The 25496-nt window shown below is 44.3% G+C and overlaps 1 protein-coding gene across 7 annotated transcripts in view; it reads right to left on the bottom strand.

Annotated features, from left to right (window-relative positions):
• zbtb46 (zinc finger and BTB domain containing 46) overlaps window positions 1-25496 on the bottom strand; it is a 187848-nt gene that overhangs the window by 122201 nt on the left and 40151 nt on the right. For 2 of the 7 annotated variants that reach the window (XM_060937920.1, XM_060937914.1), the window contains exon 2: window positions 8283-8395. The exons of the other annotated variants lie outside the window; for them this stretch is intronic. In XM_060937920.1, the coding sequence (XP_060793903.1) occupies window positions 8283-8310 (28 nt within the window). In that variant the 5' untranslated portion in view covers window positions 8311-8395. The remainder of the gene's footprint in view (window positions 1-8282; window positions 8396-25496) is intronic. 7 annotated transcript variants of the gene reach the window in all.

Genomic DNA, 25496 nt, shown 5'->3' with positions numbered 1-25496 from the left:
AGGTTGCAATGACTAATTGATTAGTCCATACTATTAGGACGCAAAAAGCAAAACATAAGAGTGTCTGTATACTCAGTAGATATTTAATAGTAGCTTTAGGGTACCTGGATGAGCTACTACACCTGTAGTATGCAAACATACCGAACTACGCTACACTATGAACTCCCATAATTCAGCTGGAGCTTCTGAATAATGAGAAAAGAAAAACACACACACATACACACACACATATCATCTCATCTCATTATCTCTACCCAGGGCTTTGAACCGGTTCAAGGAACGAAAACGAAAACCGGGAACTTTTTCTATTTCACATGGAACAGAAACGAAACCAGAAACTTTATTATTTTTTATGTTCCGGAACAGAAACGCTTATTAAAAATAATGGTAACCGGTTAATACCGGTTTTTATTTCGTTCCTCAAAGTTTCCGTAGCCTACAAATAAAAAAGCCATTCTCCTCCTGCGCAAGTTTCTATGACCCGCTGGGGTTCACTTCCTGTGTGACGTTCGCTGACTGAATGGAGAGAGCGGGAAGGTGGACTGCTATCACATCTCCATTACTGAGTGTCTGAGCAAAGAAGAGCCTGAACGATGCAACCTCCCTATTGGCTGTTTGTAAAAATGTATCAGTTGTTGCCCTTCCCACGGGAATCATCGCGGGCTCGAGAGACGAGACCTGACGAGTTAGTTCATTGGTAGCAGAACAAAATGTCTGGACATAAATCGGGTTTTCAGAAAAGGAAAGAAAATAAACGGAGGGTTGAAAATACAAAAAAGGAGGCAGAAAATGCAAAACGAGTTTTAAGGTAGGACAAATGGTTACTTTTCTGAGGCAGCCCGCCGTGGCTGCAGGCTTTCAGTTGTCATTGAATGGTTACTTTTCTGAGGCAGCCCGCCGTGGCTGCCTGCAGGCTTATTTATTATAGCCCATTTAGTTAAAATAGTTGATATAAAATGTTTATAGTTATAGTTATGTGATGGTTGTCCTGATTTAGACTGGTGTTTTTTTTTTTTGGGGGGGGGGGGGGGGGGTGTTGCGCGATGTTGCACCCGGGTCCAGATTAGGGCAGAACCGGCCCTGGCTACATTTCAGGTGTAGTTTGTTTTATGTATGTATGTACTTGCATAGATGTGTACTTGGTCTTCCAATATGGCGCCTAACAAAATCTCGCGGCGCGGTGACGTCATGCGGTAGCCCTCTATAGGGCCTGACTAGCCTTTGGTAACACACTAAACGAATTATCTTTCATTTTTGGCACTTTTTCTGTTTGTGTAGATGGGAAGACATACTGAGAATCCAAATCGCCAACATTTGAAATAATAATTGTTTTGAATTATTTCTTGTCTTATTTAATGAAGGTTGTAATAGAATTAGCCTACATTTGGCTTAAGCTGGATGAGACAGAGACATAATTTTATAGCCATTTGTTAAACAGCTGACAGGGAACGTAATTAACCGTTCCAGGAACGAAATTTTTTTTGTTCTAACCGGTTCGGGAACGTCTATTTAATGGTGGAACCCAAAACCGGAAACGTTAAAATTCTGTTTCTGTTCGGAACGAACCAATAGGAAAAAAATTCTGGTTCAAAGCCCTGTCTCAAGCCGCTTTATCCTGTTCTACAGGGTCGCAGGCAAGCTGGAGCCTATCCCAGCTGACTACGGGCGAAAGGCGGGGTACACCCTGGACAAGTCGCCAGGTCATCACAGGGCTGACACACTGACACAGACAACCATTCACACTCACATTCACACCTACGGTCAATTTAGAGTCACCAGTTAACCTAACCTGCATGTCTTTGGACTGTGGGGGAAACCGGAGCACCCGGAGAAAACCCACGCGGGCACGGGGAGAACATGCAAACTCCGCACAGAAAGGCCCTCGTCGGCCACGGGGCTCGAACCTGGACCTTCTTGCTGTGAGGCAACAGCGCTAACCACTACACCACCGTGCCGCCCATATATATATATATATATATATATATATATATATATATATATATATATATATATATATATATGTGTGTGTGTGTGTGTGTGTGTGTATTTTTTTCTTTTCTCGTACAATATATATATATATATATACACACACACACACACACACACACACACACACACACAGTGGTGCCTGAAAGTTTGTGAATCCTTTAGAATTTTTTATATTTCTACATAAATATGACCTAAAACATCATCAGATTTTCACACAAGTCCAAAAAGTAGATAAAGAGAACCCAGTTAAACAAATGAGACAAAAATATTATACTTGGTTATTTATTTATAGAGGGAAATGATCCAATATAACATATCTGTGAGTGGCAAAAGTATGTGAACCTTTGCTTTCAGTATCTGGTGTGGCCTCCTTGTGCAGCAATAACTGCAACTAAACGTTTCTGGTAACTGTTGATCAGTCCTGCACACCGGCTTGGAGGAATTTTAGCCCATTCCTCCATACAGAACAGCTTCAACTCTGGGATGTTAGTGGGTTTCCTCACATGAACTGCTCACTTCAGGTCCTTCCACAACATTTCGATTGGATTAAGGTCAATGTTTCACAGATGGGATAAGGTTCTTATGATGGAATGCAGTGTTTTCCTTTGACTTGGCCATTCCAAAACATGAACTTTATTTTTCTTTAATCATTCTTTGGTAGAACGATTTGTGTGCTTAGGGTTGTTGTCTTGCTGCATGACCCACCTTCTCTTGAGATTCAGTTCATGGACAGATGTCCTGACATTTTCCTTTTGAATTTGCTAACATAAATCAGAATTCATTGTTCCATCAATGATGGCAAGCTGTCCTGGCCTAGATGCAGCAAAACAGGCCCAAACCATGATACTACCACCACCATGTTTCACAGATGGGATAAGGTTCTTATGATGGAATGCAGTGTTTTCCTTTCTCCAAACATAACACTTCTCATTGAAACCAAAAAGTTCTATTTTGGTCTCATCCGTCCACAAAACATTTTTCCAATAGCCTTCTGGCTTGTCCACGTGATCTTTAGCAAACCGCAAACGAACAGCAATGTTCTTTTTGGAGAGCAGTGGCTTTCTACTTTCATCCTTGCCATGCACACCATTGTTCTTCAGTGTTCTCCTGATGGTGGACTCGTGAACATTGACATTAGCCAATGTGAGAGAGGATTTCAGTTGCTTAGAAGTTACTCTGGGGTCCTTTGTGACCTCACCGACTATTACACACCTTGCTCTTGGAGCTATCTGTGTTGGTCGACCACTCCTGGGGAGGGTAACAATGGTCTTGAATTTCTTCCATTTGTACACAATCTGTCTGACTGTGGATTGGTGGAGTCCAAACTCTCTAGAGATGGTTTTGTAACCTTTTCCAGCCTGATGAGCATCAACAACACTTTTTTTGAGGTCCTCAGAAATCTCCTTTGTTCGCGCCATGATACACTTCCACAAACATGTTTGTGAAGATCAGACTTTGATAGATCCCTGTTCTTTAAATAAAACAGGGTGCCCACTCACACCTGATTGCCATCCCATTGATTGAAAACACCTGACTCTAATTTCACCTTCAAATTAACTGCTAATCCTAGAAGTTTGCATACTTTTGCCACTCACAGATATGTAATATTGGATCATTTTCCTCAATAAATAAATGACCAAGTATAATATTTTTGTCTCATTTGGTTAACTGGGTTCTCTTTATCTACTTTTAGGACTTGTGTGAAAATCTGATGATGTTTTAGGTCATATTTATGCAGAAATATAGAAAATTCTAAAGGGTTCACAAACTTTCAAGGACCACTGTGTGTACTATATATATATATTCCCTGCAGTATGTGCTACAGTAAACTTTTCAGCAGTATGTGCTACAGTATCTCTTCTGTTGGACTGGACCATATTGCCCAGCCTTCGTGCCCCATGTGAATCAATTAACTTTCGTCACCCATGACCGGTTGTCCTCCCTTGGACCACTTTTGGTAGGTGCTAACCACTGCATACCGGAAACACTCCAGAAGATGTGCCATTTTGGAGATGCTCAGACCCAGTCATCTAACCAGCACAATTTGGCCCTTGTCAAAGTCGCTCAGATCCTTACGTGTGCCCATTTTTCCTGCTTCCAACACATCAACTTCAAGAAATGACTTCTCTTACTGCCTAATATATCCCACCCCTTGGCAGGTGCCATTGTAATGAGATAATGAATGTTATTCACTTCTTTCACTTGTCAGTGATGTGTGTGTGTGTGTGTGTGTGTGTGTGTGTATATATATATATATATATATATATATATATATATATATATATATATACACACACGTACAGTATGTGTGTGTGTGTGTGTGTGTATATATATATATATATATATATACATATATATATATATATATATACGTACAGTATGTGTGTGTGTGTGTGTGTGGTATTCAGTCACTTGACTTTTGCTTGCAAGTTTATTTCCGGTGAATGAAGTGGTGGTCAGGCAAACCAATTTGGCTGCCGTTGTGCAGACAGCCAATGAAACTGTCTCTGACTATTTTCCTGTTTGCAGTTTAGAGGCCAATGCATGGTCAAGAAACCTTCAGAAAGCTGCTCTTTGCGATGAGATAGAGCCTTACATTTTAACAAAGAAGGATTTTTTCCTATGAATTGGAAAATTATTCATCTGTTGAGCTCCCCAACATCTCAACCTAGTGTTGCAGACATCATCCTACACGGACAAACAGATGAAAGTGTGGAAGATCATGGAGGTGTACAACTTTTTATATGGGGCTGGGTTAAAGATCTGGGGATCAAGACACTACAAGATAAATCCTGTACTGTTTACGCCCGGGCAAGTAGGCATTTGAGGCTTTTTATACATGTCTTTGCGATGGTTGCTAGGATGCTACAAGTTTTAGTATCGAGTGTAAACAAACCACAGCCACTCGATTCTCAATTCTCCCTGCCCTTCTTTCCAGGTAAATCATTCACAAAGATCCAGAGAAACTCCTTTGAAGACTTGGGTATTGGTGAAACAGGATGGAGAAGATATCACGGCTCACTGTAACTGCATGGCTGGGGAAGCAGTTTCATGCTGTTAACCTGTGAGCTCCGCTTTTGTGTTTACATGGATCATCTCAATTATCTTATCTATCTAGCTCGGTGTAGGAGCCCAATCTACATCATCTTCCTTGGAAGGATTGCTAGGACATCCTGATAAATAAAATGTAAGCATACTTGTAAGTTTACAATATGGTGACCATGATCAAACAGTCAACAAAAACACATCTGAGGACTTAAGCATCTCCTGAACTTCAAAACATCACGAAATAATGGAAAACGGCGAGAAAAGTGATTGGCGAATCCAAATTAAACAAATCAGACAATTTACAAAACTTTCACAGAGTGATCACTGCAAACTCAAGTGTTCTTCGACTCCGCTCCCTTCCATCACAGCGAAATGTTCAAGAGCCACCTTTCTCATTGTCTTTTGGTAAAATCCTTTGCTCTTTCACCTTTTTTTTCATTTCATGGGTAACCGGGAAGAAATTTTTTATCAGTTTCATGGTTTGTTTGATTTGAGCAGCCAAAAACAAAGCAAGCTTCGGGCATTTTAACGACTAGGAAAGCACTCCTGTAATAGTAAAGCTTTGTGAACATTGAGCTTAGCTGACCACCACTTCATGTCTTGCAAATCTAATGAGGCGGACGTGACGTTGGATGCAACCCATATATATGACTGCAACAGTTCTATGTTTCAAAATGTATCAATGTAGCAATGGGGAGAGGGGCGGCTGAAGCTTAAAATAAACAAAATAAAGCGACTACATGTGCAAGTAATTTTTTTTTTTTTTTTCTGGAACAATCACACACACTGTGCCCAAGTAATTATGGAAAGACTTATTGTTCACAAGTTACTATTGATGAGTCCAAGTCAATTTGGGAGTCCGAAACGACAAGTTGCGAGTTAAGTCTGAAGTCTATTTTCACGTGACTTAATTGTGATTCAGACTCAAGTTGCAAACCCCTGTGCCCATCTCCTTCTGGGAGCAAAGCAGACAGTAAAGAAAGCAGCTTAATGTACTTTAATTGTTACTCTCAAAATATTTCAGACTATCTTGAATATGAAGTCAATTCTACTTTCAACTGCACAAGACTATGTAAGGAAAAGTATTTTTATTTTTTTCTTTTGCTTAAATGAACCATTTAACATTTCGATATCACTTCTGAAGTGGAGAGGTGTATGCAAGACTGCTCAAAATCCCATTTAGCTAGGTTACAGTCAAATAAGTGGCACATGGCAGTTCAATGAGGCAATCCAGACTCATTTTTGGATGCTACTGAGGTCAGAACATGGTATTAAATCCTCCCAGACTCTGCTGTAGACATCTCATCCTCTAGCCATCATTAAGCTAGGATTTTATCATCATTTGGCTATAAGGAGTTTCCATGCCACATTGCACAGTCAGTTATTCAGTGATTTCATCTTACCCACAACTCATCCACACAAGTTCCTTTTAAGAACTGGTATGTCCTCAACTGTAACACGGTACTAGGGCTGTCCCAAATATCTTTTTTTTTTGGCTCCAGAGCTTTGGTAGTAATCAACAGCGGACGGTCAAAGCTTCAGCGATGAAGGGTAGGGAGGTGGCGTTTTGTTTCTCCAGTCTCAGAGATGGACAGCATAGAGCTGCAACACGTGTTTTGGTTTAATTAAAGACATTGATTTTTAAGGATTCTATTATTTTACAGTATTGCTGTTTCTATCGTTATTTGCTTTCTGACAATGTTCATTGTTAAATGCAAAATACAAATAAAATTGAATTAAATTAAATTTGAGTGAAGTACAACAAAACAACAACAAAAATGAATATCAAAATCCCAAAACTGAATACCAAATACTTATCCAACGAATGAATATATGAGTGCAAAGATTTATTATTTTGCACACTGCATGGATTTATTTAATTGCATTGTTAACAGGGTACCCTAAAAAGCCACTGAAGTTGGAAACGTAGAGTACAACTGAAGTGCACGTTCTTTACTGCACTGATAAAACAGGCTAAAAATAACAATATCCTGAAACATTTTTTGCTTTAACTAGAGAGATGATGGGGCGGCATGGTGGTGTAGTGGTTAGCACTGTCGCCTCATAGCAAGAAGGTCCTGGATTCAAGCCCAGCGGCCGACGAGGACCTTTCTGTGTGGAGTTTGCATGCTCTCCCTGTGTCTGCATGGGTTTCCTTTGGGTGCTCCGGTTTCCCCCACAGTCCAAAGACATGCAGGTTAGGCTAATTGGTGGTTCTAAATTGACCATAGGTGTGGATGGTTGTTTCTATGTGTTAGCCCTGTGATGACCTGGCGACTTGTCCAGGGTGCATCCTGCCTCTTGCCCATAGTCAGCTGGGATAGGCTCCAGCTCTACAGGATAAGTGGCTACAGATAATGGATGGTTAGAGAGATGACTAGCCAACTCTTTTTAATTGCTGGTTGACTAGTAAAAATGTCTATTTGTAACCACACAATTTGATCATGAAACAGAAATGTATGTTATTCATTAAAATGACTGAAACAGAATGGTAGCATAATTTTTCCTTAATAATCTGGAGCTAATCGAGATAATTAAGTACTTATTGCCTTCTTATTCCTGTCATTGTTACGAATCACCCTGGACCACATTCAACAGAAGACTAGTGTTTCCAATAGCCCTTTTGTGGCATTAAAAGATCATCCACACCAACCTTGGCAAAACATACCTTCCTGGACATTGCTTTTGCACACTGGCACTGTCATACTAGAACAAGTTTGGGCCCCTTAGTTCCAGTGAAAGGAAACTGTAATGCTACAGGATACAAAGACCTACTTCTAACTTTGTGGGAACATTTTGGGGAATAACCACATATGGATGTGATGGCCAGGAATCCACAAACTTTTGGCCATATACTAGTGTAAGTACTGCATGACTGTTTGACTGAAAAGAGAATTAATATCCTTTACATTTTACCATCATTATTGTTCGTCACCAAATAAGTAACAATAAGTAATAAATAGCCATTTGATTGAAAACAAAAGTGCAGTCTCTGATTTTTGCACAGCACTGCATGTACTAGTTCTACACATTCTGTGCAGTTTGATGGTGTAAAACAATCAAGTTCAAGTTTTTATTTGTCACACAATGTCAGGACAATGGCAGTGAAATGTTTAAATAACCCCCCCTCCCCACCCACCCACACAATTTGTGTAAGCATACGGTATACATACACATTGCAAAAGGTTTTAACATTAGAATTCTGGAGGGCTGCGAGAATTTTTGTCCCAAGCCAAAGGGGATACCTGCTTCTTTCTCCTCACGCAGGCTCATCCCTATTTCTTCATGAGTTATCACCTATGAAACTTTACATTGTTATGCAAATGTTGAGTGCAGGTCAGTTTGAGGGACGCAGCACCTGAAAAAGAGAAAAAAAAACGTGTGCGCACGCCTGACCCAAGTGCTTTAGCACAAAATGTGTAAGGTTCATAAAAAACTCAAATTACATGTTTTAGTATATTTAGTGACTGAGATGATGTGGAGGGCGGGAAAGAAGAGTAAGAAAAAAATATTAAATTCAAGTGTAGACTGTAAAGTCCAAACTGATGGTAATAAAAAGTGAATGCTTATTTGTATAGATTTAAAAAAATACATTAATGTGAAGTTCAAGAGAGACAGTATCAGACAGTGTAAAATTATACATTGTTGTGAGTGAAAGCACTAAATGACTGCTGTCCATTGAACATGCTCATATTTTTGATGAACTGAATGAACCAGTTTGAAACTAATGAATGTGAATGTGAGTGTAGTTCACTGGTGAGAGTGAACAATGCTCACTCAACAGAAGTAGGGATAATAGGCAAAAATTAACTTTCATATTGCGATATGAAATATGATGCATTACAATGTCTTGGGATCACACCTTGGAAAATTATTACGCAACCATCTCGATTTCCTTGCGCACTCCTTGTCTTGACCAGCATTGTCTTATGGCGAGGCGTCTGATCTGCTGGTCATGACACTACTGATTTGCTTATATCAATAAAGTAGACTCCAAGAATTTTGTAATGGTACGTGAAATTTGAATTGTTGATCAAAAATTTCACATTGGATTCAGTAGGGCTCATTTAAAAAATCTGGAAGAAATGAATGTGAACTACTTCATTTTTGGGTCTGTGAACTATGAATGTGAACTAGTTAATGTTAATCTGTGTGGACTGAACTTTGAACAATGGAAAATAAGAATAGGTAAAAAAAAAATATTTAAATTGACATGAAGACTGTACAAATTAACAGCCATTTCTCATTGCCATAAATTTGGACTATACACAGTCTACAGTTAAATTTAATAATATTTTTCACCTATTCTTATTTTCTGTCATCCACACCACAATAAACATACTAAACATGCATACATACATCGGTCTTGAACAAAATGAATGTATTCACAGCAACGTTTTAAAGGCACCACGCAGTGGCGATAAAAGTCGCATTATTCTGCACCAGAATGCTTTCAAGATTCGAAATAAATTGACCGTCGATTTTTCAAAAGCTTCCCGCGGTTGTAATCGGTCCTTATTTGATCATGCCCATCACTTGAAATTTTCCGCGTTCGCAGCGCCCCCTCTCGGTCAATGGAACAGCTGCGTGACGTCATACCAGTAACCACTCGGTGCAGTTGCAATGACGGACACACCAGAAAATAGGAGCGATGCTGAGGAAATTAGCTTTGATTGTACCGATACAGAAGAAGAAAATGGCCCACAAGTAGAGATTTTGACAGCTGAATGTCCTGGTGGTATCCAGCCTTACAGATTTGAACCTGAGCGCTCATCTTCAGAAGAAAATGAGGACAGTTCTGAAGACGACAGAAACGAAGACGAGAATGAAGACCGGCGACTTGAAGACTTGTTTTGGTTGGTTTCTCTGACTAAATCACTACTTATGTGTATTTTTAAAGACCATTTTCACTTGAATTAGAATGCTGTGTGATTAATCTATGATTATGTGTAATACTGATAGCTGTAGGGGGTGAAAGTATAGCTAGAAAGATTGAATTCTAGCAACTTGACAGCTTGCGATCTCGCGAAATGCAGTGGGCCTTCTGATACAGTAGACCCCTTGATATTCCAGTTTTCATCATTTTCCTTTTATTGCGGTTGATTTTAACTTGATATTCAGTATGTTATAGGCTGGGAGTATTGAGCTTTGTATTGTATTGTTTAGTAAACGTACAATCGTCAGTAATAAGTGATAATTATTAGTTAAAGGCAGCTCTGTGGCATAAATCTTTCAATTAATCTTCTGTCATCCATTTGCTAAAATTATGTGCCACATGTGTTATCAAGACAACACTTCATGTGACAAAGAAAGATATGACAAATACATAAATGTATGAAAATAATTTTGTACAATTAATGATTGATACATAGAAACACTTAAAACATGTGTGTGGCAGTGGGGGCGTGGTCAAGCGCCGGTCTGTAACAGGAGGGCGGAGCCAGGGAAGGTGAGTGGCAGAATCATTACACCTGACGGTAATTAACCTGTGTTTTGTGTGTTTTCCCAGTCACCGCGCCCTATTTAAGGAGGCAGAGCAGAGAAGAGCTCATCCCGGGACAAGAACACAGTGTGCGTTTCGCTATCAGATTAAAACTGGCGGTTATACTGAAAAGTCTGGCAATAAAAAGCCTATTTGCATCTGAAGCGTTGTCCTGCCGTCCTCTGTGCTCCACCCACACTTCAGAGAGCTCTACAGTGGTGCCAAAACCCGGGACAAGGTGGAGCACCAACCTCGCAGCCCCATGGAATCCTCCCCGTTCGCGGACCTGGTCCATGCCCTCGCCACGGCTCAGCAAAGCCAGCACCAGGCGCTCGTCACGATGGCCGATGGAGCAGCGCGCGGCGCGCCTCCTCCCCCTCCTGACGGGAGAGGCGCAGCTGGCCGCGCTATAACTCCCCGCCGGCTGGCCTACGCGGACCTTCGCCAGGCCGTCCTCCAGCGTGTGGGGCGCACAGCGCTTCCGTGCGCTGGAGGACGGCCCGGCGAAGGTCCGCGCAGGCCAGCCGGCGGGGAGTTATAGCGCGGCCAGCTGCGCCTCTCCCGTCAGGAGGGGGAGGAGGCGCGCCGCGCGCTGCTCCATCGGCCACCCCGAGGCTTCGGCGACCTGCTCGAACAATGTGAGAAACGCCTCGGGGTCGTCCTGCGGGCCCATCTTGGTCACGGTGAGGGGAGACGGGCCCGCGGCCGGGGCGCTGGTGGACCCCGCCGACGCGAGGAGATGCCGGAACGCCTCGCGATCTTCCTGCTGGGCCAGCACCAGGGCTTCGAAGCGCCGCTCTTGCTCCTTTCGGAGCGTGACAAGCGCCTGGTGCTGGCTTTGCTGAGCCGTGGCGAGGGCGTGGACCAGGTCCGCGAACGGGGAGGATTCCATGGGGCTGCGAGGTTGGTGCTCCACCTTGTCCCGGGTTTTGGCACCACTGTAGAGCTCTCTGAGCTTGACCACGCCCCCGCTGCCACAATGTGTTTTAAAAATTTTTTTTTTTCTATCAATACCTAGCCATGACCTTGAAATCAGATCCAATGATAACAACAGTCACAAATAGTGTTCAGTGTTCGTTGTGACAGCCAAACACAATACAACGATTAGGCATTTTGTATCACAGAATATTAATACATCATTTCATAGTGTTTTGAGTGTTCAAAACTATCCACAAACTGAATAAATCCACAAAATCCGCAATGTAAACAACTCTGGTAAACGCACGCTATAGAGAAAGCATGGTGACAGGCCAGCATCACCCAAGGGAGGTTACTGGTATGACGTCACACATAAGTTGACCTAGTTAACGGCTGGCTGCCTAAATTTGGCTGTGCGTGTCAACTTTAAATGCTTGTAGCGGGCGCATCGTGACACTGAGATCGCGGGAAACCGAGGGGCTTGAATAACCCACCAAACCCGACATTTTGACACATGATATAGCCTGATTGCTGAAATTACCGCACGACGCCTTTAATAAATTTTTAATCATTTTTTTTTCTTGTATAAAAGCACACTTATTTTTACACCATCTGATACTCATCTCATTATCTCTAGCCGCTTTATCCTGTTCTACAGGGTCGCAGGCAAGCTGGAGCCTATCCCAGCTGACTACGGGCGAAAGGCGGGGTACACCCTGGACAAGTCGCCAGGTCATCACAGGGCTCACACATAGACACAGACAACCATTCACACTCACATTCACACCTACGGTCAATTTAGAGTCACCAGTTAACCTAACCTGCATGTCTTTGGACTCTGGGGGAAACCGGAGCACCTGGAGGAAACCCACGCGGACCCGGGGAGAACATGCAAACTCTGCACAGAAAGGCCCTCGCCGGCCACGGGGCTCGAACCCAGACTTTCTTGCTGTGAGGTGACAGCGCTAACCACTACACCACCGTGCCGCCCCCATCTGATACTGTCTCTCAGAAATGTTACACAGCTGTACTAATGTGTGTATGGCACTTATGTCAAGTACACGCACACACATTTTTTTTCTCTTTGTCAAGTGCTGCTTTACTTAAAGCTCATAGGCAACGGTTTTAATTTTATGCACATTTGAAACTTTATATGTTAAAAAAAACCCTCTGTAATTTTATTCTGGTCCCAAGAAGTATTATTAATAAACAATAATTAAAATAAGTTAGCGCGGGTCGTGGCGAATTTCTGTTCGGTTATTTTCGTGACCACTTGGCGTGTGACGTCATTTAAGAAAACAAACCGCTTGAGTTGAGTCCACTTCCGTTTACTCGCATTGCCATTCGGCTTGAGTGCAGATGTGCGTTCGGAAATTTCCAAAGAAAAAACATGCCTTATTGTTGTGCAGTGAACTGTAACAACGGAACCGGTTCAGGAAGAAGTTTTTACCTTTTTCTGAGAGAGGAGAAGAGGCAGAGAGAGTGGATTGGCTTTTTCCGGAAGAGGAGAAGAGGTGGAGCGAGAGGATTGGCTTTTTCCGAAAAAGGAGAAGAGGCGGCGCGAGTGGGTTGGCTTTTTCTGAAAAAGGAGAAGAGGCGGAGCGAGTGGGTTGGCTTTTTCTGAAAAAGGAGAAGAGGCGGAGTGAGTGGGTTGGCTTTTTCCGAAAAAGGAGAAGAGGTGGAGCGAGTGGGTTGGCTTTTTCTGAAAGAGGAGACAAGGCAGAGAGAGTGGATTGTGTGCGTGAAGCCGGAGGGTTGGCTTTTTCCGGAAGAGGAGAAGAGGCGGAGAGAGTGGATTGTGCGCGTGAAACAAAATCAAGCAGTCAAAGAAGAAACGGACCAGCAACGCTCAAGCAAAAAGGAGAAGATTGGAGGTAAACATTTTTACTTTTGCTTGCAATTGACAAGTCAAGAATCCTGAGGGATCCTGTACAATCATTGTGGAAATGAGACAGGGATATTTCCTCGCTTAGAGTAGGCTATAAATAGTATAATGCCGCGGATGGCAGGCTAATGTGGCCTACCGGCCCACTGTCAAGTAATCGTTACCTATATCCACTAGGGAGGGCGGTTATTCTTCAAAAGGGCTCTTATTTAGTATTACGACGAAAGTAGGAATTTATCATCTCATCTCATCTCATTATCTCTAGCCGCTTTATCCTTCTACAGGGTCGCAGGCAAGCTGGAGCCTATCCCAGCTGACTACGGGCGAAAGGCGGGGTACACCCTGGACAAGTCGCCAGGTCATCACAGGGCTGACACATAGACACAGACAACCATTCACACCTACGGTCAATTTAGAGTCACCAGTTAACCTAACCTGCATGTCTTTGGACTGTGGGGGAAACTGGAGCACCCGGAGGAAACCCACGTGGACACGGGGAGAACATGCAAACTCCACACAGAAAGGCCCTCGCCGGCCCCGGGGCTCGAACCCAGGACCTTCTTGCTGTGAGGCGACAGTGCTAACCACTACACCACCGTGCCGCCCGGAATTTATCATAACTACCAGAATAAATTGTTAGGGCACGAGTCTTGTTGAGGTCCGGGGTCACCGTGATCAGAGTTGGCCGAGTCGCTGTTCGATTCCGAGGCTGCACGGTCAAACCAGTGAGCCACATTCACCGACTGCTTCGCAACAGCCATAGGTTCATACATATATGGTTTCACCTCTCGATATTCAATTTGGAGACTTCCTACTTCAAAATCGCTATCGCTTTCAGACATTTTACACAACCTCTCATGACCAAAGTCCGTACACGTGTGCTCGGTTCGCAAGTAAACACAGAACTGCTCCCGGTCTGTTTGGCTTAAATGACGTCACGACGACTGTCCCCTGGCAGTGAAAGTGCGCATAAGTGAGATGTAAACAAACCTGCGGAAATTGGGCAAAACAGTATATTTTAACCATTTTATTCAATTTTAGGGTGCAAATTAGACAATAGGAAGATTGAATTCGCTTTTTGAGTCGTTCTTCTAGACAATAAAGTTGATATTCTACGTTTCACCTCCGACCGTCGCCTATGACCTTTAAACTGACTCGCAGTCAACTTTGCATCACAAGTTGCATAGATGATAACTTAGCTGAAGAGGGAGAGATGAGTTTGTGTGGGGAGCAAGAGCAGGGGCACCCCCTTTGGCTTGGGACAAAAATCTCCAGAATTCTAGTGTTAAATAAAAGTGTACCAGAGGTAGTAAGGAAGATATAATATAATATGAATGCAACACAGGCATGCATTACAAACATACAAAACAAATGTAATATAAGCATGATATATGTAATATAAGCATGTAATATGAACATGTGTTTTAAATAATAAATGTAGTATAAATAGAATATAATGAATAAAAATATAATACAGATAAATAATACAGATAATACTGACACAACAGGTTGGTTATCAATCAAGAGTTTGAGGTGATTTGTGTGTGCAGCCTCTGAGAAGCGTCCTCATTTAGTACCTAGCCCGCTTGAGGGAAGAAGCTCCTCTCCTCTCACTGTTGACTCTCAGGCTGTAGTATCTTTTGCCTGACCTCAGCACTGAGAACAAGCCATGGTCTGGATGACTGGAGTCCTTAACTATTTTCCTTGCCCTGGTTCTGCACTGTTGTGTTTAAATGTTCTGCAGGGCAGGGAGGTAGTACTTTGTGGCATGCTCAGCTGAGAGCACCACCCTGAACAATGTTTTGTGTTTCTGCCAAACCATACTGTTATGTTACCAACCAGGAGGCTATTGATGGTGCCCATGTAAAATGTCTTGCGCACCTGTGGGGCACCAATATATGTGAGGTGTCTCCTCACCCTTTCCACCGGAGCCCCACCAATGATGAGAAGGCTATAGTCTCTACATCCTACCAAATTCCACAACCAGCTCCTTTGTCTTCTTGACATTCATGGAAAGGTTGCTGGTCTGACACCATGAGACCAGGTTCTCCACCTCATACAGGTAAGGCCTCTTGTCATTGCTCCTGATCAAGCCCACCACTACTGTGCCGTGAGCAAAATTTACCAGCCTGTTGAAGCTGCTGGTGGCCAAACAGACACTGGTATACATGGGAGTACATCAGGGAACTGAGAATGTAACCCTGAAGGGCTCCAGTGCTTAGGGTGATTGAGGAGGACGTTGTGTTTCCAATCCTCCAGATGTAGCTATGCAGCCCATGGTCCCTGGATTTTCTGGTGAGCATGGAGTGGAAAATGGCTTTGAAGGCTGAACTGTAATCCCCAAAAAGCGTGGATCTGTGGATCAGTTCAACCGATGGCAAACTGTAGTGGGTCAAGAGAGCTGGGGAGTGATGAGTAAATGTGGTCCCTGACCAGCCACTCAGAGCACTTAATTGCAACAGAAGTCAGTGCTATTGGGCGTCAGTCATTCAGTGATGCAGGGTGGGACATTTTTGGAACATGGATAATAATAGAGGATTTGAGGCTGGTGGGGATTGTGGCTTTTTGAAGGCAATCCTCGCTGCACTGCTATCACGGTGCTGAAAGGACAGCACGCCACTTTCCACGCTTAAACGCAGCAACACCAATTTTGCACCACCAGCAGGAAACAGTGCCTAGAACACATGAGGGGTGGAGCAGCCTAATGCAGCATGGCTGGCAGCCACTCATGACGGTGCGTGCATTCACCCTCCAGGAGACAGCAGGAGAGTATATAAGGGCTGCATGCCACACACAGAGTGATTTATGTCCACTCATATGCCATTTACTGATTCAGGTGGTGAAAACTGAAGCAAACTAGTTGTCATATGAGCTTAAGACACACCCTGGGATACCGTCTTGGCTGCATGCCTTTCTTGGATTTACTCCTTTAAAACACCCTTCTCATATCATGCTTGGTGATAGTGAGCGTGTTTACCACCTTAGCAGGGTCACCACTCATGATGCTTTTGGGGGAGGGCTAGTGGTGGTATGTTTAGCCTCAGAATGAGCATAAAATGAATTCAATTTACATGTCAAAAAGTTGTCAGCATGTGCTGTGGGGAGGGGTTTCGCTTTATAATATGTAATAGTTTACATGCTGTGCCATAGGCATCTGGTGTCCAACTGCTGAAACTGGGCTTCGAATTTTTCTTTTGTATCATCCTCCAGTGGCAGGATGTGACACAGACTCAGGGACACAGACGTGAGGTGCAAAAAAAGGTACTTTTTTATTTTTGTTTGCTTCGTGAGGTGAGTCAGTCAGTGCGGGAAGTTAAATTCAAGATAGGGGAGTTGTGCTGGAGGGTCCCAGAGTGTGAGGAGTGACAAGTCCTTCTCAGAGGTGGAGGGAAGCAGACTTGAAATTTTCCAGCCAGGGAGGATGTTGTCCGAACTGGTATCTGCTGGCAGAAAACACAGCGAGTCAGTAAACGGCATATGGGTGGACGTAATCACTCTGTGTGTGGCGTGCAGCCCTTACATACTCTCCTGTTGTTTCCTAGAGGGTGAATGCGCGCACCATCATTAGTGGCTGCCAGCCACACTGCATTAGGCTGCTCCACCCCTCATGTGTTCTAAGCACTGTTTCCTGCTGGTGGTGCAAAATTGGTGTTGCTGAGTTTAAGAGTGGAAAGTGGTGTGCTGTCCTTTCAACACCACAACAGCAGTGCAGCAAGGAGTGCCTGCAAAGAGGGAGAAGACAGCTGCTGACCCGTGGACATTACACCGCCCCCCAACTCTGAGCTGGCCATTGGAAGAGACTGTGTCCAGAGCATGTGCCATTGAGGGAGGCCATCTGCATTGCTGTTGTGGGCTCCTGCCCAGTGTTGTACCTGGAACGAGAAGCCCTGAAGAGAGAGAAACTATAACTAGCTATTTTATAGTTGGGGTTTTTTCCTTGGCCATCCACTGGAGTGGGGCATGGTCAGTGACAAGGATGAAGTGTCCTCCAGTTAAGTAGTACTGGAGCTCCGCTACAGCTCATTTGATGAGAAGGACTTCTCGTTCCACTGTTGCATACCTCTGCTCTGTAGATGTCAGCTTCTGGCTAATATAGACTATTAGCTAGAAGTCTAATATAGACTATTGGCCAGCCCCCAAAAAACACATACATGTTTCTTGGTGGTAGGCCGCAGGTAGTTGCAGACAGCTTCTGTTTTCCACTCTTGTGGCTTCAAGAGACCCTGGCTGTTGTGATACCCCAGGTACTGTGCCTTGGTCAGCCCCAAATGGCATTTTTTTGGAGGGTTTGCCATCAGTCTCGCATTACAGAGTCTGCCCAGCACTTCACTGAGGTGGTGGAGGTGGTCTTGCCAGTTGTTGGAATGGATGACTGTCGTCTAGGTAGGCTGCAGTGGAGGGGCGATGGGGCCATTGAGGGTGCTCTCTGGAGCCCAAGGGGGAGGACCTGGTATTGCCAGTGCCCCGAATTGGTGCTGAAGGCCATCTTGGACTGCACCTCTCTGGAGAGGACCCTTTGATCAGGTCGAGGGTGGATATGATCTGGGCCCTCCCTAGGCAATCTATGAGATCATCCACTTATGACAGGGGGTAGCTATCAAACTCCGATACCTTGTTCAGCCTCCAGAAATCATTGCAAAGCTGGAGGCTTCTGTTGGGCTTGGGCACAAGGGCGATGGGGCTGGACCAGGGACTGGTGGATTCCTCAATGATGCTCTCCTGTAGCATCCAGGCTACTTCTGCCTCTATAGCTTGACAGCGGGCATCTTGGACTTGGTAGGGCTGCTGTTGGATGACTACTCCAGTGGAGGTCTTGATCTCATGCTGCAGCAGGTGGGTCTGCCCAGGCTCTGCAGAGAACACATCCCTGAACAGATCCTCCAATTCTCACAGCTCTTGCAGTTGGGCAGGTGTTAATTCCTCTCCCTTGTGGACATGCTCTGGCTTGGCCAGACCTGAGGAGGGGACAGAAAAGGCTGAGAGCACCAGTACTGGTTCAATCCAATGTTTTAGTAGGTTTACATGGTAAAGTTGGGTGAGGACTCTCTTACCTGACTGCTGCAGGCAGTAGTTCATGGGACCTATTCACTCCTGGATGACATAGGGGTCTTGCCAGTGGGCGTGGAACTTGCAGCTCACATTTGGGATGAGCAGAAGCACACAGTCACCTGGCTGAAACTCTCAAGGTTGGGCTGGCTGATTTTATGCTCACTGTTACTCTCTCTGGGATGCCTGCATGTGCTCCTGTATGATGGGGGCCACTCGCTCAATCCACACTTGCACTACTTGGACATCGTCGACGAGGAAGCAGAATGGGGATCACTGCTCCTCCCAGGCTTCCCTGATTGTGTCCAATAGGCTCCTGGACCATCAGCTGAATAAGACCTCAAAAGGCATGAGCCCTGTAGAGGCCTGAGGAGTCTCCTGCACTGCAAAAAGGATGTATGGGTGAAGTAGGTTCCAGTTTCACCCATTTTCGTCTACTACCCTTTTCAACATGTGCTTGAGAGTTTGGTTGAACTGTTCCATTAGGCCATCAGTCTGAGGGTAGTAAACCAAGGTCTTGAGATATTTGGCCTGCAGCAGCCAACACAGGTCTGCCATGAGCTTGGAGATGAAGGGGGTGCCCTTGTCTGTGAGCAGGTCCTTGGGGATTCCGACCCAGCTGAAGAGGTGCATCTGTTCCCTGGCAATGTTCTTAGATGTGGCTTTGCAGATAGGGATGGCCTCTGGGCACCGGGTGGCATAGTCAACAATCAGCAAGATGTATTTGTGGCCCCGGGTGGACCTAGACAGCAGCCCTACGAGATCCATCCCCACCCACTCAAAGGGGACCCTGAAGATGGCAAGGGACCTTAATGGGATCAGTGCTGCCCTGTAAAGGGAGGTCCGCTGGCACAAAGGGCACTGCTGGAAAAACGTGTGGACCTCAGCCACCATTCCTGGCCAGTGGAACTGATCCCAAATCTTCTCCAATGTGTTCTGGGATTCCAAGTGACCGCCTAGCAGGTGGGAGTGGGCCAGGTGCATGATGGAGCCGATTTTGGTCCTAGGAATGACGAGAGGGTCACAGGGCTTGCCCAGGCAGCTACAGTGATAGTATAGCAGCCTTTTTTTCACAATAAAGTAGGCCACGGGCAGTCCATGGTTAGGGTGCAGATTCTCCCCATTGACCTCTAGCACTTGGCCCCAGCAGTGCTTCAGCCGGTCATCTGCCTTTTGTTCCTGTCCAAAGTTTCCCTCCCCCTTCCCTTTGCTGAGACAAAGTAGAGGGAGTGTTAGTGGGTAGGGAGGGCTCACATTTGGCTTCAGCTTCCACAGCTGCTGTCTCTCCATTGGCCAGGAATATGGTCCCTGGGGTGGCTGACGGAGTGCATTGTTGCTGCTGCTGCAACCTTCTGGAGTTCCTCCTTTTCTTCCTCCTTTTTGGCACACCCATGGAGGCAAGAAACCCTGGCCAGTCTATGCCTACAAGGAGAGGCAGAGGGACATCAGGGACTAGACCAACCATTACTGGCCACTCACCTCTCTGGCCCTCAATGTGGACCTCTGCAGGGGGGACCTCTCTCACATCCCTGGGCATGCAGGTGAAAGCCAGGCTTCCACAGAGTCGGTGTGTGTGTGTGTGTGTGTGTGTGTGTGTGTGTGTGTGTGTGTGTGTGTGTGTGTGTGTGTTCAAGACAGGGCTGAGGGATGAGCCAGGGTCACAGCACTCCCCGAATCCAACAGCACTGACACTAGGACACCATTCAGCTTAAGGGTGATGGTGGGAGCTGGTGGCTGGAGGCAATGTGAAGGGCACACCCTGCCAACCAAGGCTTGAAGGGCCTAGCTGTAGTGCAGTACTCTGGCTCTGTGGGCACTGGTTCATGCTGAGGTGAGGGCTGTGTCAGGTGTTCCTTCTGTGCCCCTGAGGTGCCCTGAGGCTTGGGCTGCAGTGATGGCGGGGCTCATACTGGAACGGGGTTTTCCATCTCCAAGGTGACAAACACACACTATAGTGTAGAGACCATGTCTCTGGGTGTTCTGGCACCTTCATCCCCACACCTCTCCTTTCTTCACCCAGAAGGCTCCGCAGGAAGCGGTTGAGAGTGACCCACTCTATGATTTTTGTGGGGGTTAGCTGGTTGGGTTGGAGCCACCTCTGAGTGATCCACAGAAGCCCATCCATCTGGGTCCTGGGGTCTTGGCCCTGCCTAGAGCTCCAGTGGTGGAACTCGGAGACAGCTTCGGCGAGAGAGAGCCTGCAGTGAACCAGGATTTCTTCCTTAAGGACATTATAGTCCTCAGCGTTGACCAGGGGAAGTGCATGGTAGGTTCAATGTGTTTCGTCAGTGAGGAGTGGGGTGAGGATATGGACCCACTCTGGAGCACCAGGCCCCTCTCATTAACCCAATCAAAGGTCCCCAGACACACCTCAATGTAGTTGTCCATGTTGAGCTTGGTGAAGAGGCACTGAATATCTTGCGTTAGGCAGGAAACAGTGTGTGCTTTAACAGCCTCATGGATGGATCAACCCACCCATGGCTTCTGTTTAGGGAAAATTTTGACTATGGTTGTAAGTACAGTCTCCCCTATGAGGAACTGCATGTAGCCATGCAACGCTTCTGTAAACAGATTAATGTCATCATCAGAGCTGGAACCTGATTCTGGCTCTAAGGTCCTCCAGTTTGTTTTATAGGGATTAGACATTTGCTAACAAGATGGTGGGAAGTGGTGTCCTGTGTGCCCTGGCCCAAACCTTGTTCTACACTCCGTCACGCTTCCTCTAGTGTTTACGCCACTGCCTGGGGGGAGGCCGGCTTTTGTTCTCCTGGCACTTGAGGAGCTCTTAGGGCCAGTCTGAGCCTGGGTGAAATGCATAAAAACAACGAGTACATTTGACTCCATTAGCCAGTAAAATTTCATGGTCGTATGTGATATGTCCCCAAATGTTATGTGCAAAAAAAGCACAAAGTCATGGGAGCACAAGTGCAAGCAGGCGGCACCATCTTTACTACTCAACCAGAAGCATCCCTTTCTGCATCTACCCTAAAAGTGTATAAGGCAGCTTGAAAGTTGGACAAAAATGGAGGGATAGAGAAAAAGAGACAAAGACACAAAATTGGAAATTCATCCACATGTCAGAGCAACTCTCGTTAAAGCTACTGACAAAGTTGAACTCAACATCACACCACAGAAGCTATGACCTGAAAGGATATAAAAGGCATTTAACAGCTTAAGACCTCACCTTAGGCACCTCTCTCCTTGTGGACTTGTGGCTATGCGTTTTAGTAAGGTAGAAATGCCTAGTATTAATAAATAGAAGCAGCAATACACGTGATGAAGTCTCTCAGATGAGTCTTCATCTTATGTCTTATGATGCTACAAGAAGATATTTTGTGACATGTTATTATAAGATTCTATCTGGGTAAAGAATGAATAGGAAGCAAAACCTTATAATACAAAGGTCATGATTTGAAACTAATGAAATTCCATGGTCAGCTTCAGAGGGGAGTGACGATGTACAAAGTGAGGCCTAGACACAGGCAATCTGAGGGTACACAAAAGCTTTACTCTGAAATCTTTCCTTAGCATACATAAATCAAGCTTTAGACCTTTTCCTCACCCACTAATCCTTGCTTGTTCACAAGCTTCAATGCTAAAAAAAAAATAATAATAAAATAAAAAGCCTTGTCCTCATGTTTCTGAATGCTAGCTGGCTCAAGACTTTGTGTGCTGTGCTCTTATGCTTCACTTCTGTCAGACCAACTCTGTCACCACAGAGATGCCCCCGGGGATGAAAAAAAAAAAGCCTTTACAGACATTTGCCAAGGACACTAAATTTTGTCAGATTCACACCTTTTCCCTTTCTTCTGCACAACTATGTGCAAAGGGAATAAGACATCACCTTGACTTTCTATTTTCTCTCTCTTTCTTTTTAAATACATTTTCTCTTTCACTCTCCAAGTCTCTCTAGTCTTCATTTGTTGAGAGTGGCAAAGGATAAAGTCAGATGGAAAGCAATTAAACTGTTAACCCACTAAACCATACATTGTGGAGGTACTTCTTCCAATAGGTACCTTTTTTGACAGTGTAGTCTGTGGCCATTATCTTGTGCTCCCCATTTCTTCCTTTTATTCTTTCTGTTTCTGGGCTATTCAGTGCCTCAGAGACCTGAAGCCAGCCATATCTCCAGTGGAGGCTGCCTCTCTGACAACCCGGGGCTTAGCCTAAATTCTCTCACTATTAAAAGCTGTGAAATGCAAATAATGAAACATCTCATTACCACTGTTGGAGATGAGGGAGCGAGAGGGGTGCTTTAGGAGAATAACCTGACAAATTTTTTGTTATAAGAGCTTTCACTGTACAGAGGGAGTCAGACTTGTATTCAGCAGTAAAAGAAACAGGTGTATTCCACTCAAATTTTCTACAGTAAACCCCAGCACACACAAATAAGAGCTGGACATACACTTACAAACAATATTTATACTTCAAACGAGTATAAGAAAATATGTAAATATAGTTAACCCACCTTTTTTCTATACCAATCTCGACACATAATACACTGTTACAGTAGATTTAACTAGTAGATAATAATCCATAAAACGAAACCGTGAATGTAGACATAAATTAGTAAATGGCTGGGGATATAGCCATCATAAGTAAGCATCCAGGCACTGTCTGTGGTGGCTCAGGTGTCACACATTTATGTGCTGCATTTACGTGTTTACAGAGTGTTGAATGCAGTATGATAGCAGGGTGTATTTAAACAGTGTGACTTGAGTATCTCAATCTAGGAACCACACAGAAATTCTCCTGAGAGGGGAGAGGTTGATGATTTTGGATCAGCCAGGCTACTGAGTAGGAGTCAAATTCCAACACGATCTCCACCTCTTCCTCCTCCTCTTCTCTTTCTTTTTCCCTCCTACATTTTTATCCCTACGAGTTTATACACACATACACAGTCATCATTTCAAGAGCACCAAATGGTGCGACGATGACTCCCTGCAGCTCGGCTGCTGCTACTCACGAATCAACAAATCATCTTTAACACCTTCCTGGAGCTTTCGCCTCGAGAGGTGTCACAACAAACCATCCTTCTGGCGGTGCACAGTAGCACTGCATTCCTGTAAGCAATCTGGCACATACGCACACAAATATATGTGTGTGTGTGTGTGTGTGTGTGTGTGTGTGTGTGTGTGTGTGTGTGTGTGTGTGTGTGTGTGACATTATTAGAAGATATTACATTAGAAGGCCTGACAACAACCTCTAAATTGGTTATATTCTGTCTTTTCCCTATGACAACAAAGATTTTGCTGAGTTTTTAATGTAGCGTTTAAAATGGAAACATTTAAACATTTTGGGACGTTATACATTTTGGGACATTTATTTTATCCTACTTAGTTGCTCTGTAACAATCTCCCAACACCCCTAAAAAGCCATTTAAAGTGAAGTTTATCAAGCTTTTACAACTCTAGGCACATGTATACACTCATACACCTGCAAACAAATATGTCCTGACATGAAGCAGCTGTCAGTAAACCCATTTTAAGTATCAGGAGCATTGAATCCTGTCAATAAGTCATCAGACAGACAGAGAGAGAGAGAGAGAGAGAATGTATGGATGGACAGAATCTTTGACTGAATCTTTAACTTTGACTCCTGCCTAACAGTGGCATGTCTCTTATCCAAAATGGATAAGTTCAGTATGAGAGAGAGAAACTCAACATGTTATGCACCTGACTATCAGCAATGAAAATATGATGATGATGATGAGGAGGAGGAGGAAGAACAAAATGTTTCAAGAGTAAAGAAAGATGTAACAAAATAAATTCAGAAATAAAGGACACTATAATGGGTGGAAAGCTAGATTGTAAAAAAAAAGGGGGGAACAAAAGGTAGAGAGAATGAGATATAGAATAATGGTTACAAATGTGAGTTGTCAACAAACACTGTGACTGTTGTTTTGTTTCAACCTGAATAAACTTGGTGCTGTGCTTTACACAGCAGCTTTATGTTAGCAAGCTAGCAAGACAATTTGAGAAAGAAAAACAGATATCTCATCTCAAGCCGCTTTATCCTGTTCTACAGAGTCGCAGGCAAGCTGGAGCCTATCCCAGCTGACTACAGGTGAAAGGCGGGGTACACCCTGGACAAATCGCCAGGTCATCACAGGGCTGACACATAGACACACTCACACCTACGGTCAATTTAGAGTCACCAGTTAACCTAACCTGCATGTCTTTGGACTGTGGGGGAAACCGGAGCAAACCCACACGGACAACATGCAAACTCTGCACAGAAAGGCCCTCGCTGGCCACGGGGCTTGAACCCGGACCTTTTTGCTGTGAGGCGACAGCGCTAACCACTACACCACCGTGCCGCCCCACTGAAAATATAAATGCAGGAAATTCTTCATATGGGATGTTGAGATGACATATATATATATACACAGTGGTGCTTGAAAGTTTGTGAACCCTTTAGAATTTTCTATATTTCTGCATAAATATGACCTAAAACATCATCAGATTTTCACATAAGTCCTAAAAGTAGATAAAGAGAACCCAGTTAAACAAATGAGACAAAAATATTATACTTGTTCATTTATTTATTGAGGAAAATGATCCAATATTACAGATTTGTGAGTGGCAAAAGTATGTGAACCTCTAGGATTAGCGGTTAATTTGAAGGTGAAATTAGAGTCAGGTGTTTTCAAGCAATGGGATGACAATCAGGTGTGAGTGGGCACCCTGTTTTATTTAAAGAACAGGGATCTATCAAAGTCTGATCTTCACAACACATGTTTGTGGAAGTGTATCATGGCACGAACAAAGGAGATTTCTGAGGACCTCAGAAAAAGCATTGTTGATGCTCCTCAGGCTGGAAAAGGTTACAAAACCATCTCTAAAGAGTTTGGACTCCACCAATCCACAGTCAGACAGATTGTGTACAAATGGAGGAAATTCAAGACCATTGTTGCCCTCCCCAGGAGTGGTCGACCAACAAAGATCACTCCAAGAGCAAGGCCTGTAATAGTCGGCGAGGTCACAAAGGACCCCAGGGTAAATTCTAAGCAACTGAAGGCCTCTCTCACATTGGCTAATGTTAATGTTCATGAGTCCACCATCAGGAGAACACTGAACAACAATGGTGTGCATGGCAGGGTTGCAAGGAGAAAGCCACTGCCCTCCA

The sequence above is a fragment of the Neoarius graeffei genome, chromosome 13 (assembly GCF_027579695.1).
Source record: "Neoarius graeffei isolate fNeoGra1 chromosome 13, fNeoGra1.pri, whole genome shotgun sequence".
NCBI classification, from domain to species: domain Eukaryota; kingdom Metazoa; phylum Chordata; class Actinopteri; order Siluriformes; family Ariidae; genus Neoarius; species Neoarius graeffei.
The sequence above is the reverse complement of the archived record's forward strand: the minus strand, read 5'-3'. Positions and strand labels throughout refer to the sequence as shown.